The 18,461-nt window shown below is 37.7% G+C and overlaps 1 protein-coding gene across 7 annotated transcripts; it reads right to left on the bottom strand.

The window, feature by feature from the left end:
- Nucleotides 1–2,410: 2,410 nt before the first annotated feature.
- Nucleotides 2,411–15,502, bottom strand: CLEC7A (C-type lectin domain containing 7A). 7 transcript variants are annotated; one of them, XM_025402273.1, is made up of 7 exons: nucleotides 15,436–15,491; nucleotides 15,213–15,330; nucleotides 12,707–12,805; nucleotides 11,518–11,655; nucleotides 10,238–10,389; nucleotides 7,893–8,011; nucleotides 3,109–3,291 (listed from the first exon to the last, which is right to left on the bottom strand). In XM_025402273.1, exons 2-7 carry the CDS (start codon nucleotides 15,313–15,315, stop codon nucleotides 3,120–3,122), a joined length of 783 nt encoding a protein of 260 aa, XP_025258058.1. In that variant the 5' UTR covers nucleotides 15,316–15,330; nucleotides 15,436–15,491; the 3' UTR covers nucleotides 3,109–3,119. The 7 variants fall into 7 exon arrangements, with proteins under 7 accessions (XP_025258061.1, XP_025258062.1, XP_025258057.1 ...); XM_025402272.1 differs by having other exon boundaries at nucleotides 2,928–3,291; nucleotides 15,213–15,491; XM_025402274.1 differs by lacking the exon at nucleotides 11,518–11,655 and having other exon boundaries at nucleotides 2,928–3,291; nucleotides 15,213–15,491.
- Nucleotides 15,503–18,461: the final 2,959 nt, after the last annotated feature.

Below are 18,461 nucleotides of genomic sequence, written 5' to 3'. Positions count from 1 at the left end.
GCAATTAGAACTATTTACCAAGCTTCGGTTATTCAAGTATATTACTAATAATTTTTGATAATCAACCTATAGTAACATTTATACTACTTTTCCTTAAAAGTTTTTTTTTCAAAAATAAGAATATTTTTGACTATCAACTGTATGGCAAGTACTATTCTCAGACTCTTGGATACATCCATGTACGGCAAAGCTGTCAGCCCTTTTAGAGACTATATTCTATGGGGAAAAACAGATGATACATAAGAAAGATAATAAGTATCAGTCTGGTGTAAAAGTAATTGCGGTTCTTGCCATTACTTTCAATGGCAAAAACCGCAATTTTGCACCAACCTAATAAGTAAATAGTACAGTATATTAGACTATAATAAATGCTATGGTAAATAAACAGAGGTAAGGGAGATGAAGAATGTAGGGAGAAAGGGTTGGTAACTTTAGAGTTATCTGAGTAAGCATCATTAAGAAGCTCATGTTTGTGCAGAGATGGGAAAGAGGTGAGAGACCAGGTCCTGCAGCTTTGTCAGGTAAGAATCATTCAGGTAAAGGAGATAAGAATCACCAGTACCTTGAGGTGGAAGCATGCCTGACATGGTTGAGAAACAACAGAGAAGCCAGCGTCCTGAGTGCAATGAGTAAAGATAAAGGAAGTAGGAGTTTAGCTCAAAGTTAAGAGGACCAGAATATGTAGCTTCTTATAGGTAATTACAAAGGTATTTCATTTTTGGGTGGTTTTGTTTTTACTCTGAGATACATGAGAAGTTGATGAGAATTTTCAGTAGAGAACCGACATGATTTTATTTAAATGTAATGGCCTCACTCTGATTTGTTTGAAAATAGACTGTAGAGAACAAGGGTGAAGGCTCAGACACTACTTCAAAAATTATTGCTGTAATCCAGACATGTGAACATGGTGGCCCCTCAGCATGTCTCCTGGTGTGATCATTACTCATCTCGAATTTAACTTTTCAACTGAGGTTCAGCTAGCAGCTATTTCACTTTTTCTGTCTCTTGGAAAAGTGTGTATGTTTTCTGTTTATTCACATATATTTCCATATAAGCTGTGATATAAACGTATCTCAACACGTCAGGTACTCTTTGTCTTGCACAACCTAGAGCAATCTTACTTTACACCCTCACTTTCATGATAACTCACGTCATGGGTTAGGTTGCCTGGCCTGTCCTAGATTAGTACAGCTGGATCTTCAGCATCCAGTTATTTACCTTGATTACCATAATTTCTTGACTCATTCACTATATCCTGAGGACCTGGGAGGAATGAATCAAAGCAAAACCAAAATTAAAATACTAGGTATCTCTTCCAAACTCCATCCTAAGCCTTAACTACTTAAAACAGTTAACCATACTCATGTTCTCAGCCTGATCTATCTCTTCCTTTTCTTTTATGTTTATTATACATTACATCATTTATCTATTTATGTATTTATTTTTAATTATACTTTAAGTTCTGGGATACATGTGCAGAATGTGCAGGTTTGTTACATAGGTATACATGTGCCATGGTGGTTTGCTGCATCTGTCTATCTCTTCCCTTTCTACATTTTTTTAAATAATGAAAACACAAATTTGCATATTAAACAACAATAGTAAACCTCACAAAAATCTTTACCTTCTCTTAGGTGTTTTAAATTTTTTAGATCTCAAATTAATGCTTTAATATCAAAATATCTACTGTAAATATCCACTCCACCCATACCAAATTCATCGTCATTTTTGGGGAGAGGGCAAATTGTGATAGGGATTGTGACACACAGGCACATAATTTAGGGGCCAGGGGTTTTTTAATAAGAGTTTTTTTTATTGAAATGAAATGCACATAACATAAAAACAGCCATTTTAAAGTGAATAATTTAGTGACATTGGTACAATTTCTTTTCACATATTAATCAACATTAGAGGACTATAAATGCCTCACCAGTAATATAGAAATATCCATTGGAAATAAAAATAGCACCAGTGGGAAAGTATGAAAAAAAATAAGACAAATCAGCACATCAGGAAATATAGTTTCATTCCAATAATACCATTTTACAGTAATTAATGAAAAAAGTCAAAATTATAAAACAGTACATCACAAAACTAATAAAACATGTTTCATATTCCAAAATGTTAACACTTGTTCCAATGAGACTGGTTACTTTTTTATATTCATCATCAGATTTTATGTATTTCTATGTATTTTTGTATTTAAAAAGCAGAAAACTTTCCTATGAGAGCAGTTTCCCTACAATTACATATTATACAAGATTTTATTAGAGATACGGCAGACGTACTCTCTGGGTTATTTAACTGATAAAGAAAAAGCAGGAGTTCCTGCTTTTTAAAGATGATAATCATAATTATGATCAGATCGATGAAAATAATAAAATTGCTCTGATTGTGGTGAAGATTTTTTCCCATTTCTTCATTTAGCTATTCAGAAATATATTTCACCCTCAGTTCATATCTGATATACTGCTAGAAGTTGAGGGTCAAATCATGGCAACACACCATGCGTGTCAATGGCATTGTTGAGCACAAAAACAACTCTGATGGAGCCAGAAATTAAGACTTGCTTATGGTTTACCCCAGGTAAATGCCAAGTCAATGGCAGAATGAAAATTCAAGCTTGGTGCCAGGTGTGGTGGCTCACGTCTGTAATCCCAGCACTTTGGAAGGCCAAGGTGGGCAGATCACTTGAGCCCAGGAGTTCAAGACCAGCTTGGTCAACATGGCAAAATCCAGTCTCTACAAAAACACACCAAAAATTAGCCTGGTATGGTGACATGCACCTGTAGTCCCAGCTACTTGGAGGGGCTGAGGCAAGAGATGGCTGCAGTGAGCCGAGATTGTGCCACCGCACTCCAGCCTGGGTGACAAAGTGAGACCCTATCTCAAAAAAAAAAAAAAAAAAATTCAAGCTTAGCTGTCCTGATTCCATGTCTAGGGATTTAGCACGTAGAACAATAACACTGGCCTACCTGTAGGTCGACAAATACAGAAATCACAGCCTCTCCCTTCAATTTCTTGGTTAAGATTACAGTTTGCCAAGCTCACTAAACATTTTCTGCATTTATTTTGACCTCAGCTGTTACTCTTCTCTGTTCCTTTTTCTGTCCACCTTACTAGCTCACATATTTCTCTTTCCTCCTCCACCCTTCCCCTTGCATTGAAAACTTCTTCTCACAAATACTATATGAAGGCACACTACACAGTTGGTCATAAATGACTGACATATGAATCCATACACAATTTGGAGATGGGTTTTCTTGGGTAGCTGTGGTTCTGATCTGAAATCTGTTAAAATAGAATACAGTGAGGTAATTAGAACAAATGTTAAAGAATACCGTCTACAGGACGCTCAAATAAATTAGTAAGGATATCGGTGAAAAGATTTTTGAAGTGTTTCTATTATTGGAAAAGGAAGCTTAAATCTAAATTGTTGTGAATCTCAAGTGGTTAAATGAATAGTCTCCATCATTAAGGCAGAAAAATAACTTAATTTTTTCAAGAAATACTACTAGCTGCATAAACTTAAAAAAAGTTCCTGACAAAGAAGGAAAATTATTTAATATTCTATAAAAAGTTCTTTATATATCTTTCAGCCTATTACTTAAATGTTTCTTTATCAAACAACAGTTTAATGAAATTATTACTGGATATACTTAATGAATAGACCAAGCAGAAGCATTAATGCTGAAAGGGATCTAGAACTGAAAAAGAATCAAAGATGCCCAGGCCATTTAAAGGCAGCGCAAACAACTCTGCATATTTTAATGTATCCTGGAAGGAGAATTACATTACAATACAATGCTTGATAGTTATGGAAATCAACACTGGTAAATAGAAGTATGGTCCTGTTCAATTTAGTCTTCAGTCTCCTGAAGCAGCAGTGTTAATTAGTCAAGCTCAAAGGGCATCACTGAGCCTTAGTGCAAAAGCTATGACTTGGCACTCTTCGTCCTGGGTATCTATGTCTCCTTCTTGACCCTGAGGTTGGAAGATTGAGAAAACTTTGCTTTAGAGATGACTAAGGCTAAGATTAACTACTTAGATTCAGACCTCAGGGAGAACTCTGACCAGCATTATTCCTTCAAAATTTTCCTTGATCTCTAAGTGTTTTGGGGGCATAGACACAGCTAGATTAAATAAATGCCACCCAGAAAATCAAAGACTAGTAACATAAACATATCAAAATGTTAACTTGGGCCTGCTTGTGATTACAGAAAGAGTCCTCTAGCCATACATGTAAAATAGCAAAAGAAAATTCAAGACAAACAAGTGCTATAAAAAAGTAGAAAATACATTTGGCTGATTGTTAATAAATTCACTGTACATAGCCTAGCAGAAGGAAAACAGTTAAGTGATTATACTCAGCTGTTTGTACTGTTCACACTATTGGGTGAACAGACCTGGTGGTGAGAACAGAGGCAAATGAAAAAACACTTCAAATTAATTCTGCAAAGATTTTAAGATACAATGTTAACAACCCTATAAAAAGCAATCTGACATAAAAGAAAACTAATCAACACAAAACAAAAATAGGAAAAAAAACAGAAACAGATACATACAGGAAATTGGAATTATTAGACACAAGCTAAAACAACTATGGTTAGTGTATTCTGAAAGTTAAAAGATAATACTAAGAATGTTGGAAGAAAAAATAGAAGTATAAGTGTTGAAATAATAGATTTGAGAAAGAACCGAACTAAAATTATAAAACTGAAAATGTCACCAAACAAAATAAAAAACTTAATAGAGGCATTTAACAGTAGATTAGCCACAGATGAGAAAAAATAGATGAACTGGAAGATATGTGAAAGGTAATTACATAGATTGGAGCAAAAAGCTAAAACAGAATGAAAACACAGGAAAAAGCAAAAGAAACATATAGGATGGTGTCAACGGGTCTGTAATGAATGTAACTGAGATTCCAGGAGAAGGGAAAAAAGATGGGTCAAAGCAAAATATGAAGCAAGTATGGTTGAGAATTTTTCAGTAACATGTATTACCTTCAAACAGATGACCTCTCAAAAACAACAATAAAAAATAGAAAACAGTGGAATAATACATTTGAGTGGCTGACAGAAGAAACAACCGACCTCTAATCCTATACTTATTGGAAATACCAGCCTTAAGAAAAAATACCTGAAATGTGCAGTTGGAAAGGAAGAAATAAATAAATAAAATCATAAATATGTGGGCAAATTGAAATGAATACTAGTGCATAAATCTGCTGTGCACCACCATTTCTAATTTTTGTGTGTGTGTGTGTGTGTGTGTGTGTGTGTTTTTCTTGTAGAGATGCGGTTTCACCATTTTGGTCAAGCTGGTATCGAACTCCTGACCTCAAGTGATCCGCCCACCTCAGCCTCCCAGAGTGCTGGGATTACAGGCGTGAATCACTGTGCCCGGCCCAAGGGCTATTTTTGTTTGTTTTAGACTGAGTCTGGCTCAGTCACCCAGGCTGGAGTGCAGTGGCACGATCTTGGTTCACTGCAACCTCCTGGGTTGAAGCAATTCTGGTGCCTCAACCTCTGAGTAGCTGGGATTACACGCGCAGGCCACCACACCTAGCTGGAGGCGTAGCTGTAGTCCCAGCTACTCTGGAGGCTGAGGTAGGATAATTACTTGAACCCAGGAGGCAGAGGTTGCAGAGAGCCAAGATTGCGCCACTGCACTCCAGCCTGGGAGATAAAATAAAAATAAATAAATAAAAATAAATACACTAATATAATAGCATATAAATGGAGGAGGGAGTCAACAGAGTAAAGGAATGCTCTATGATTTTTATATTGGTCAGGAAGTACATAAAAATGTCAGTTAATATTAGTCTTTGATGAGTGAAGTATACATGTGTAATTCCTAGGAAAACTGCTAAAAGATTAGTAAAAGAGATGTAAAAGACACGAAAGAGCACATTACAAATGAAAAGAAAAAAAAAATAAGAAAAAGTGTTAAATCAGTCCAAAAAGGAGGAAAGAAAGGGAAAAAAGTAACAATTCTACAACTTTATGTGCCTGATAACACAGCTTCAACACATCGAATCAAATGTTTACAGAACTATAAGTAGAATCGCAGCGGAAGATTTCAACACAATTCTTTTCATATGGAAAGAGGAAGAAGCACATAAAAATCAGAGAACTGCAAGCACGTGGAGCATGTTCTCTGATCACAGTGGAACTAAGCCTGAAACCTAAAACAAAGAGATAACTGGAAACACGTATGTTTGTAAATTAAGAAATACATTTCTAAATAACTCCGGGGTCAAACAGCAACTCACAGTGGAAATCAGAAAGTATTTTGAACTGAATGACAATGAAAACACATTAAAATTACAGCCTTTAAATCTACATACTTGAGATAAAGGAAGGCTTAAATTCATGAGTCAAGCACCCAATACAAGAAGTTTGAGATGGAATAGCAAATTTAAAACAAATAAATTAGGTCAGGAGATTGACACCATCCTGGCTAACACGGTGAAACCCCGTCTCTACTAAAAATACAAAAAATTAGCCAGGCGTGGTGGTGGGAGCCTGTAGTCCCAGCTACTTGGGAGGCTGAGGCAGAAGAATGGCATGAATCCAGGAGGCAGAGCTGGCAGTTAGCTGAGATCGCCACTGCACTCCAGCCTGGGCAATAGAGCAAGACTCTGTCTCAAAAAAATAAAATAAAATAAAAATAAATTAGATGGAAGGAAGTAATACAGACTAGAATCAAAGTTAATGAAAGAAATAATAAAAAGAGGCAGAGTCAACAAAGTCAAAAGTTATTTTCTTTGAAAAACTAAAGCAAACCATACTCCCACTGAGATGAAAAAACACACACAGGTGTGCACACACACACACTAATAATAAGAACTTAAAAGGGACATATTTCATATTCTGCAGATATTAAAAAGCAAATGAATGACAACTGCAGTGACAAAGACCAACACATAATAAGGAATAATGTATAATCGTGCGAATGTGAAATACGTTTAAAATATCTTTTTAAAATGCAAAATGTGAAAATGTGGTTGCTTTTTAACTTAATAATATCGCTCATTAACTATGTACAAGACACTGTGCTAAATTATTTTACTTTTATATCCATCTCACAATTCTAAGAGGAAAGTACTCTTTCTTTCTTTCTTTCTTTCTTTTTTTTTTTTTTTTGAGTTGGAGTCTCACTGGAGTCTCACTCTGTCATCCAGACTGGAGTGCAATGGTGCAATCTCAGCTCACTGCAACCTCCATCTCCCGGGTCAAAGCATTTCTCCTGCCTCGGCCTCCCGAGTAGCTGGGATTTCTGGCAAATGCCACCACACCTGGCTCATTTTTTAGTGAAGATGAGGTTTCACCATGTTGGTCAGGCTGGTCTCAAACTCCTGACCTCAAGTGATCCACCCACCTGGGCCTCCCAAAGTGCTGGGATTACAGGTGTGAGCCACCGCACCCGGCCAAGAGTAACTTTCTATTCTTGTTTATGGAAAATGAAACTCATAGAGGAAAAGTGACTTATCCCCAATGTCACATGATCAGTGAGTGGGGTAATCATTAACCCAAACTGAGGTCTGGCTTCAAAGCCCATGTTCTTAACCAGGGGGTTACACTGACTGACAGTGACTGCTCCTTGCCTGGACAACTTCAAACATGTTGGATGCCTCCCTGGTAAGAAAACTAGAAAAACAGCTGTGTTGATGCTGCTAGATGGCCTCACTCCTTTTCACTCTAAGGTTCTCCTCATCTTTCTCCTTTTGTCGTAGCTCACTATTTCTCTTCTTCTATATCTTTCTCTCTCTCTTTCTCATATATGGTCAGCAAATCAGGTTCTTAACTGCTTGACAGAGGTTTTCATAGATGAGGTGGAAACCTCTCTGAGAAAGAGGATGAAGCATTGTCTCTCCAAACACTTACAGGTTAGAAGAGAATGTTGATCCATCCTCCCAGAGCCATGGTACCTCAGTCTGGGGCCGAGAAAGGCCTATCCAAAATGAATTATCAGGTTGGGAAGACACTTGTTTTACTATAAATCCCTGAAACAAAACATATACAAATATATAACAGAGAGAGAGAGAGAGAGAGAGACCATTATCATGGACACTGAGAAAAAGACAGCTGATCGAATCACTTTGGTAAAGAATGCATGCCTAACCTGACATCAACCTGTCATTGAATGTTTCAAAAGGCCTATCTTATTTATTTAAAGTAATTATCATTTAATTTTCCAAAAGAATAGATTTATAATGTGAAGATTGTACTGCCTCCATTCAACCTATCTGACAAAATCCCAGATGACAGGCCCCCTAGGCAGTTTTCATGGATGATTAGCCATTGTCTTCTCCAATTGAAGAAATAAATTGATGCTACTTTTGTTAAGAAATATTTCTCAGAGTTAGATAAAAACTTAAAAATGATTTAGTCCAACTGCATATTTTATGAATAAGTAATCTGAGATTCAGCGAAGATATCTGAATTGTTTACAAATCTATAACAATTTATTTTCAATTATAGGCTGGCCTAAAAGTCAGATAGACTTGTAACCCAATACTCTTTCTTTGTCATACATGTAGTTCCATTAACTTTAATATAAATTATTACTACTGAGTAAGGCATTACAGAAACAAAGACAAAATGAGAATAGTGAGAGTAGATGTAGAAGTTATAGACTGGTTTAGATTTATAATGTAGAATGTTTCCTGTAAACACCTTCTCGTACCTCATCTAAGCTCTACCCTTCATTCAAGTGCCACTTTTTCTGAAAACTTCTTAGGAACACGGGGATCTCTTTAAACTCCTATAGCATTTATTGCCAATGCCAGATATTTAACTTTTAATAGCTTCTGAGTTGCTTTTTTTTTACTTAAAAGATTGTATGTGTCCTGTGATAGCAGGGTTATTTTTTTTTTTTTTGAGACGGAGTCTCACTCTGTCTCCCAGGCTGGAGTGCAGTGGCCCGATCTCGGCTCACTACCACCTCCGCCTCCCGGGTTCAAGCGATTCTCCTGCCTCAGCCTCCTGAGTAGCTGGGACTACAGGCATCCACCACCATCCCTGGCTAATTTTTGTATTTTTAGTAGAGATGGGGTTTCACCATATTGGCCAGGCTGGTCTTGAACTCCTGACCTTGTGATCCGCCCGCCTCAGCCTCCCAAAGTGCTGGGATTACAGGTGTGAGCCACCGCACCCGGCCAGCAGGGTTATTTTTTAACCCTCTTTGCCTTTCCCAGTATCTTGCAAAGAGTAAATAATTTCTAAACATATATTATCATTGTTGCCATTTTCTTGATAATTATGATGACAAGGAGGAGAATTTTCTACTTCACCAAATTTAACAATTGAAATACAAATGCACAAAAATGGGTAATGGCCTGATTATTGCAGTCATGCGTACATGGAGTGTGATTGAAAGGATTTGTTTTAAGGTGAAACACAGTTTTTTTTTAATTAGTTAAAAATAAATAAGGCCGGGCGCGGTGGCTCAAGCCTGTAATCCCAGCACTTTGGGAGGCCGAGACGGGCGGATCACGAGGTCAGGAGATCGAGACCATCCTGGCTATCATGGTGAAACCCCGTCTCTACTAAAAATTACAAAAAACTAGCCGGGCGAGGTGGCGGGCGCCTGTAGTCCCAGCTACTCGGGAGGCTGAGGCAGGAGAATGGCGTAAACCCGGGAGGCGGAGCTTGCAGTGAGCTGAGATCCGGCCACTGCACTCCAGCCTGGGCGACAGAGCGAGACTCCATCTCAAAAAATAAATAAATAAATAAATAAATAAATAAATAAATAAATAAAATTAGTTAAAATAAAAATAAATATATACTATGCACTTTATGTGCTTAAGGCATGCTATGATTATAATTATAGAGATATTAAAAATGACTTTTGGCCGAGTGTGGTGGCCTCCACCTGTAATCCCAACACTTTGGGAGATCAAGATGGGCAGACCACTTGTGCCCAGGAGTTTGACACAAGCCTAGACAATATGGAGAAACTCCATCTCTACGAAAAATACAAAAAAAAAATTAGATGAGCATGGTGGTGTCCCCTTTAGTCCTAACTACTCAGGAGGCTAAGGTGGGAGGATCCCTTGAGCCTGGGATGTCGAGGCTTCATGGCACTCCAGCTTGGGCAACAGAGTGAGACTCTGCCTCAAAAAAAAAAAAAGACTTCATTTTAGGAAAAATTGTCATTACCTGGAATCTCCTTCTATTTTCCTTCTGGATACAGACCACAGATAATTACAACAGAAGTTTACACTTACCAATTCCTTTGAGCTGTCTATCTTTATGAGATTAGAGCCCAGTTGCGAGCATTGTCTTTTACTTCCATCCCAGGAATTTAGTGACGGGCTGAATAGGTAACAGCTCTTCTCATATATAATCCAATTAGGAGGACAAGGGCTGGAAAGAACCCCTGGAAATAAAAGATTAGTACCATGAGGTTCATAGCACACCAATTCACTCTTTTAGTATGAACACCATTCATCTTAAGGACACTTATGAAAAAACCAATGAGTTGCCATTATTATATTTCATTTTCAATTCAAACTACAGTGATATGATTTTACAGATGAGAATACATTCAAATCTTCCTATTCATTTAGAATTTAAAAATGAATTAGCTATAAATAGTATTTTAGGCAGCCAGCTATCCTTTTTTTCTTGATTTGTCTTCTATTCCTTCTAATTTAGCTCAAAACTACCTTTCTCCTTAATAACTCCTTAAAATAATTCTACTCACAATCAATCATTGAGGTACACAGCAATTTCATATTGCTACTTAACTTATTTTATGATGTAAGATCTACTTTAGAATGTGACTTTCCAAATGAAAAAAGTATAGGTCAGTTATTCATATTACACACTATCTCTCTTATATGTTATTAGCTACTTAATAAAAATAGTGAGGAGGTATGGGTCCAGAGATGAAAAACTGAAGTGAAAACATTAAGTCATAGTCAATTATGATGCAATTAGAAGTAAAGGTCAAGTATATATAGAATTGTAATTAAGTAAATGAAATTATATGATTAAACAAATTTGATGAGTTTTCAGGAACATGTGTATTAGGTCTACCTCTTCTGTATATTTTTAATATAGCTTCTTTATTCTTGGCAACATTTTCCCTTCTTTCCTTTCTCCCTGTCATTCTTCCTTTCTAATGTCATATTTCCTATTCTAACTGTATCGCATTAAAAATATCAATTCTGTAAGGGGAGAGAACACTTTTCTTTTATTTGTATCAAATTATATGATCTCCTGTAGATCTAAGCACATAGCCAGTGATAAATCGGTTACTGATTTTAAAAATTAATAAAGTCCAATTTAGAACTGTTCAGCCACGTGCATAAAGTACTTATAATTTCACCTTATTGTATATATGACAGGGATATATTACACTAAGTTAATACTAATATGTGTGCTTGCCTTAAATGTACAATCATTGAATCTAAGCATATTTTCCTTACACCCCTGCCCCAGGCCTCAGCACCAACAATTAACCCTCTTGAATCAAGATTCCGTCCTTTAACTATGCCCTTGCCTGTAGTTTTGACAGCTTTGGTAGGAGTCACACTCTCTTCTAAAGGTGATTGTGTGGGTTGACTGTGGTTCTCTTTATTTCTTGATGGAAAGTAGCCATTCTCCAATGAGTTGCTTCCTGAATTGGGTCTCCAAATAGCTTCATATACCAACAACAATAATAGCGACAGAAAAAAAGTCATTCTTCTATGTTTGAAAATGAAAATCCCGAAACCCATATGTTATTGGAATAAAAGAATACATTATTGATTAATGATAAATAGATGATATATTGCTGTGGAGAAGTAAAGATGATTGATAGAATAGATGAAAAGAAATAAATAACTTTCATAACGGAGGTATAGTTAAAAAAAAAAAAAGAAAAAAGAATGTAGAGAAGATAGAACGAGGGAGGCAGCAAGAGGCAAATGTCATAGAGTCAACTGGACCCATGGCAGATTTGAAATAGCAACATCTTTCACCTTTCTTCTATTACTTAAAAATGAGAGATCCTTGAGAAACTGCCCAGCACCTATAACATAGAATGCACTTGACTAAGTGCATCTGACTAATTAAGGAATGTCATGAAGACTCTCTGAAGGTGTTTAACAACAGATTACATGTGATATAAAATCTAAAAAAAAAATTCATCCATTACAAAATACCGACTTAAGACCAAGTGCCTCAGGAAATTTCTGGTCTATTCAAAGGTGTTTATATTAAAGATCAGAAATAAGTTCCCTAAATAATGTGACTCATAAAAACAGCTTAATGTCCATTTAGTGAATTTATTTCATTAGGAAGACAGCACTATATTGTACTTTCTTCTTCGGCTCCATGTGTTTCCTTCCATTAATTTATTATCCTTTGGATTCTACAGCTTTGAAACCAGCTATGCAAGGGAGGTAGGAGAGCAATGCAGTTAAGAGTATGAGTTTTTTAGACAGATTGCCTAAATTTCTAATCATGGTCCCACCACTAACTAGTTTATAACCCTGGAAAGGTAAAATAACCTCTCAGTCTCTCACACCCTTTATAAGTGAAATGGGCATTAACAGCTGCAACCCAATACAGACAAAACCAGATTACATACAAATTAAAGTAGATTATGCATGTCAAGCCCTTAAAAGAGTGCCTGGCACATAATAATTGCTTACTAAATTGTCTGTTGTTGTTATTGTTGTTGTTGATCTTCTCCACCAAATACTCACCCATGGTACCCAGGACCACAGCTATTACCAGTATCACCAAGCATAGGATTCCCAAAATCACAGCAATGAGGCGCCAAGGAGGAGATGCAACACAAGATCCTGAGGAGCCAGAGGGGGCAGAAATGGAATAAAGAAAGAGAATGACAGACGGTGGGGCACTTCAATTCTACAGTTCATCAAAAATCTGGCCTTGCACAGTGGCTCACACCTGTAATCCCAGAAGGGAGACAGAGGTAGGAGGATTGCTTGAGGCCAGAAGCTCAAGACTAGCCTGGGCAACACAAGGAGATCCTGTCCCTACCAAAAAAAAAAAAGAAAGAAAGAAAGAAAAAATTTAACTAGCTGGGCATGGTAGTGAGCTCCTGTAGTCCCAACTACTCTGGAGGCTGTGGCAGGAGGATCGCTTGAGCCCAGGAATTCCAGAGCAGCATGGGCAACAGAGCGATACCCTGTTAAAAAAACAAAACAAAACACAAAACAACAATAACAAAAAATACTGGCAAATTTTAAAGTGAATTATTAATCACTGCCTAGGTTACCTAGTTATCAAGGATTTGCTGTGTTTTTCTCCACTGGTAAGGATACCTCTTCTTCAATTATAATTTCAGCACATTGCCTTGATATCTGTATGCTCCTAATTTCAGCTCCACATTGATATCTACAGGTCATGATATTAGTAGGATCCCTGAAATCCCACTGATTCTTAGAGGAAATAGCTTAATGTTGGGAAGAGAGCAATGATTACTAAGGGTAATTTTCCCTTTTCATATGTTTGTTGCATGACCCAGGGCAAATTACTCCCTTTGTTGTTTTTTATTCCTCTTTGTGAAACTGGGGTAATAATATCTCAAAGGATTATTGTGGGAATTAAATGAGCTAACACGTATAAAAGCACCTTGTTTAGAGACTGCTAGCTCATTATAGGTGTGTTGTTACAGGATACCATTTGCCTATACATATGCATAAACATGCACATGTCTCCCTACCTCTTGCCTCACCCACTTTTTCCACCCTTCCTCAATAGGTTGCCCAAGAAAAGAATTACATCAGTACTGAGAGGAAAATATTTGTACAATGTGAAGAATCAGAAAGCAGAAGAAAGCAAACTCTGGTGTCAAAACCAACAAATGATCTATCTCTCTCTCAAAGAAAATAGGGAACTAATTTTGTATTAACATTGCCATAACCAGAATGTATTTCTGCTTTCCACTGAGACTAAGCTGTCAGGACATTTCATAGAAGTGTCACATAGAGTAGGCGAAATCACCCACTCTGTGAATACAGAGATCCTCCAAAGCCCTTCTTTCTATTTCATTTCATTTACTTTTTGTTTAAGACTCATGTCCTGCCGATGGGATGTTTTTATCCACCATATATTAATATATTTTCCTTCACTGGTATACCAATAATTGTTTTTTGTTTAAAAACAATTTAATCTCTTAACACAAAAAAACATGTTGTTCATATATATACTTCTTTAAGTTTCCTGGCCTCCATTCAATAATCTAGCCTTTCTATCAAACAAGCAACAAGTCACTCATACGGAAATCCTTTATCTTTGTGTATTATCCCACTTATTACCGATTCCTCACTGATGAAATGTCTATATCTATATAAAATAGACATTGTATTTTCTACCATCAAACATAATTAATTTAAATACTAATAATTGGTCACTGAATAATTTTCATGAAAAAAAGTTTAGGGTGCATTCAAATTATCTTCAGTGACATCTGAAGCCCTTTAAAAGTATATCCAGGCCGGGCGCGGTGGCTCACGCCTGTAATCCCTGCACTTTGGGAGGCCGAGGCGGGCGGATCACGAGGTCAGGAGATCGAGACCATCCTGGCTAACACGGTGAAACCCCGTCTCTACTAAAATACAAAAAATTAGCCGGGCGTGGTGGCGGGCGCCTGTAGTCCCAGCTACTCGGGAGGCTGAGGCAGGAGAATGGCGCGAAACCGGGAGGCGGAGCTTGCAGTGAGCTGAGACCCGGCCACTGCACTCCAGCCTGGGTGACAGAGTGAAGACCCCGCCTCAAAAAAAAAAAAAAAAAAAAGTATATCCATAAAAATGTACACATCACAAGCCTCTCAAATTTTCTCCCCTTATATCTTTTTGTTTTGTTGTTTGTTTGTTTTTATTTATTTATTTTTTTCAGAGATGGAGTCTTGCTCTGTCACCCAGGCTGGAGTGCAGTGGCGTGACCTCGGCTCACTGCAACCTCCACTTCCCGAGTCCAAATGATTCTCCCGTCTCAACCTCCCAAGTAGCTGGGACTGCAGGTGTGTGCCACCATGCCTGGGTAATTTTTGTGTTTTCAGTAGAGACGGGGTTTCACCACATTAGCCAAGCTGGCCTCAAACTCCTGACCTCAGTCAATCCACCCGCCTCGGCCTCCCAAAGTGGTGGGATTATAGGTGTGAGCCACTGTGCCCGGCCTCCCCTTGGATCTTTTCAAATGGGAGAGCTAAAGGCATACATTAGAAAAAATATATATATATACCTTTCTCTGAAACAACAGCTATCCTGGTATTGCTTCGAGAGTCGAAGTGTAATTGAGTATATCCATCTTCATCCAAATTTTCTAAATCAGGATGATATTCCATTGTTCTTGAGAGGCCCTGAATAGACATAGCATTTGGGAGCTCTCTTCTTTCTGCTCCTCAGATGACTGCCTGTGGACGAAAGAGAATCTCTGAGTCAAATCATGTGGGATAGGTACTTACTGGGGTTTAACAAATTAAGCTTAAGTAGTTCAGCCAGATATTCAAGAGCAGGAAATGAAACTATGCTGTGGTAATTTTCCATTTGTACCTTTAGATCCTGTTTCTGAGACTGCTGACTCAGGAAAACTAAAAGGTAGCATAGCAGGTAAGTCTTTGTTTCAGACCAAATATAAGAAAAAATGCATAAATTAATGTCTTATGCTGCCTTCATTACTCTCACAACGAAAGCTGACATTAATTAATTTAACCTATGCAAACTATTACAGTTTGGATGCTCTAAGTTTACCATAACTTTGTTCATGTTTGTATTCATGTAAATTTTAAATTACATAAACAGGTACTGAATGTCCACCTTTTCAATTGGCGGGAGCTTAGAATACAAGGAAAAATGATGCCTAAGAAGAAACACATCGCCTAATAGAGGAAATATATAGATGGGTAAATGAGGGATGGCATGAGGAGGTGCACTGTTGTAACAACAGACAGAGAGACAGAGAAAACAAATCTCTTTGAGAATTATCAGATATTAATAACACAAAATAACAATTATTTATTGAACAATTACTATGAGCTAGGAACCACATGTTGCACATGTTTTCTTGTTCAATCTCACTTTTCCAAGTCTATATAGTAGGCATTATTATTTCTATTTTGAAATGAAAAAAATGAGACAGAAAATTTAATATCTTTCTCAGGTTTAAGAAGCTAATTTTAAAAATTTAGAACAAGCAATCAAATGAAAATTGACTCTTGCTGCAAAACTCATGGTCTTTTCTGTTACACTACACTGCCTCTTTCATCATTCCATACATTTACACTGCAAGGAACAGCTTATGGAAGGTGTTGGGACTGAAATATTATGCCAGATGTTTGATTTTTTTCCCTCTCTTCCAGTTTCCATAGTAATGATCAAATCAAAGAAATATAGAAAACACCCAACATTGCTGGAAACTGAAGAGGTGTTCAACTCATTTACCAGACCTTGAAGCCCGTAGAGTGCAGGAGACATCTGTGTGTTGTCAAAGATCAACAAATCTGGATACTAGTTAATGTGGTGAGGACAGGTTTTATTCGGTAATACTATTGCAACAGGAAACAGTGCAGCTGAACTCAACTTCCCCAAAAGTAAAGCCGATGACATTTTAAAGTGGAGTGTGCTAAGGAAAAGATACTGAGTGGTGTTAAGGAAGGTTAATGTGACTAGACCCTCTGGATTTGTTAATTGGCCCTTATCTAGAGGGGAGAGAAACTTTGCCTCTCTATATGACAGAAGGACATGGTGATATAGTTGAAGTGAAGCACCCAGCTAAGTTAGTCCTTATGCTCCATATGAAAGAAAGAGCAAGATTTATCTCCCTGAATGTTTGCATTTCAAAGAAACAGCTCCCAAGTCCTTGAAGAAACAGTTCTGTGTGGTAGATTTGCTTCTCAAAGGGCAGAGAAAGAATTTAACGGTAAGATTTCTTTTTCTTTTTCTTTTTTTTTTTAGATGAAGTTTTGCTCTTGTTGCCCAGACTGGTGTGCAAATGGCATGATCTTGGCTCACCGCAACCTCCGCCTCCTGGGTTCAAGCGATTCTCCTGCCTCAGCCTCCCGAGTAGCTGGGATTACAGGCATGCACCACCACGTCTGGCTAATTTTGTATTTTTAGTAAAGATGGTATTTCTCCATGTTGGTCAGGCTACTCTTGAACTCCTGACCTCAGGTGATCCTCCCGCCTTGGCCTTCCAAAGTGCTGGGATTACAGGCGTGAGCCACCGCACCTGGTCTAGCTGTAAGATTTCTAAAGTAACTGCTCTAAAAGGAATTCGGGAGCCTATCTGTTACCAAGTTTTGACTGGAACAAAAAGTAAATTCTCCTAGCAGCATTGGGCTTCCTTAGCTGGCATTTTAAGTAGAGCTGAGTCATCGTATGGACCTTGCCGTAAGCTGCTAGAAGGCATGCTAGAGTTTGCCAAGTCTCTAGTGCAGAGATTTGGGAGGAGGTGTTATACGATGAGGGTTCTGCAGTTCTCACGGTCTAACACCTATCAAAATGGAAGAGAGCTCACGGAGAGTACATAAATGAGCTTCCCGCCTTACTTCAGCTGCCACAAAAGTCTTACTAAGTTTTTGTAGACATGTTGCAAAGTGGTAATGTGGATCTTAATCTCAACATTCATCAGTCTTTCAGTTCTATAATGCAATGTTTGGAAGGCAACGTATGAGGTTCAGGACACGCAGCCCCAAAATATGGATTCTTGGCATTTGAGAAAACAGCAGGATCAGGAAGTTCACTCTCACACCTTTCTGCATCTTTCTGCCCTGAAGCAGATCATAAGACCCTTATTCTAGAAGTATCCTTTCCCAGAGGAAAGAAACATCCTTATCTTTGAAGACACAGAGATGCCAAGAAGAATCTGAACAAATTAGCCTTGCTAAATTCCCTCCAGTTTATTACCATTAGATCACACTCCCCTTGTCCAATGTAGGGGAGAAAAAGTAGTATCTTTTCCTTGCCCATCACAAGGTTCATGACTGAGACCCCTACAACAAAAGACAGATGAACAAAACAAAAGCATATAAATGTTTTATGACAAGAGAGCCTTCTGAAATGAAGACACAGGGCAAACTGAATATTTCTATGGACAGTTATGCAGAAGTATGATTGGAGAACAAAAGGGTATAATCTAATGGTAATAAGCTGAGTAGAATTTAACAAGGTCTGTTTGTTCAGGTAACTTCTATTAAATTAATTTGGATGCTATTCTCTTGTTAATCTATGTTTTATTATAGGTGCCATGAACCTAACAATAAGTGAGGAAAAGGAATCTTTCACCTCTGCAAAGGGATACCATGGAATTTCTCAAACAGTGAATAAATTGGCTCCAGGAAGAAGGGTCAGCCTCCTAAACAGAAATAGAGAAATAGAGAACAATAGCAAGGGGAGTACCTTGCAGTCAGTAATAAGAAGCTGTCTTTACTATCAAATCAGGCCTCCAATGGGAGTCTTTCCCTGTAGTGACTTTAACTGTCTCCCCGTATTT

This window comes from Theropithecus gelada, chromosome 11 (assembly GCF_003255815.1).
Source record: "Theropithecus gelada isolate Dixy chromosome 11, Tgel_1.0, whole genome shotgun sequence".
NCBI classification, from domain to species: Eukaryota; Metazoa; Chordata; class Mammalia; order Primates; family Cercopithecidae; genus Theropithecus; species Theropithecus gelada.
This window is presented reverse-complemented; position numbering and strand designations above follow the sequence as displayed.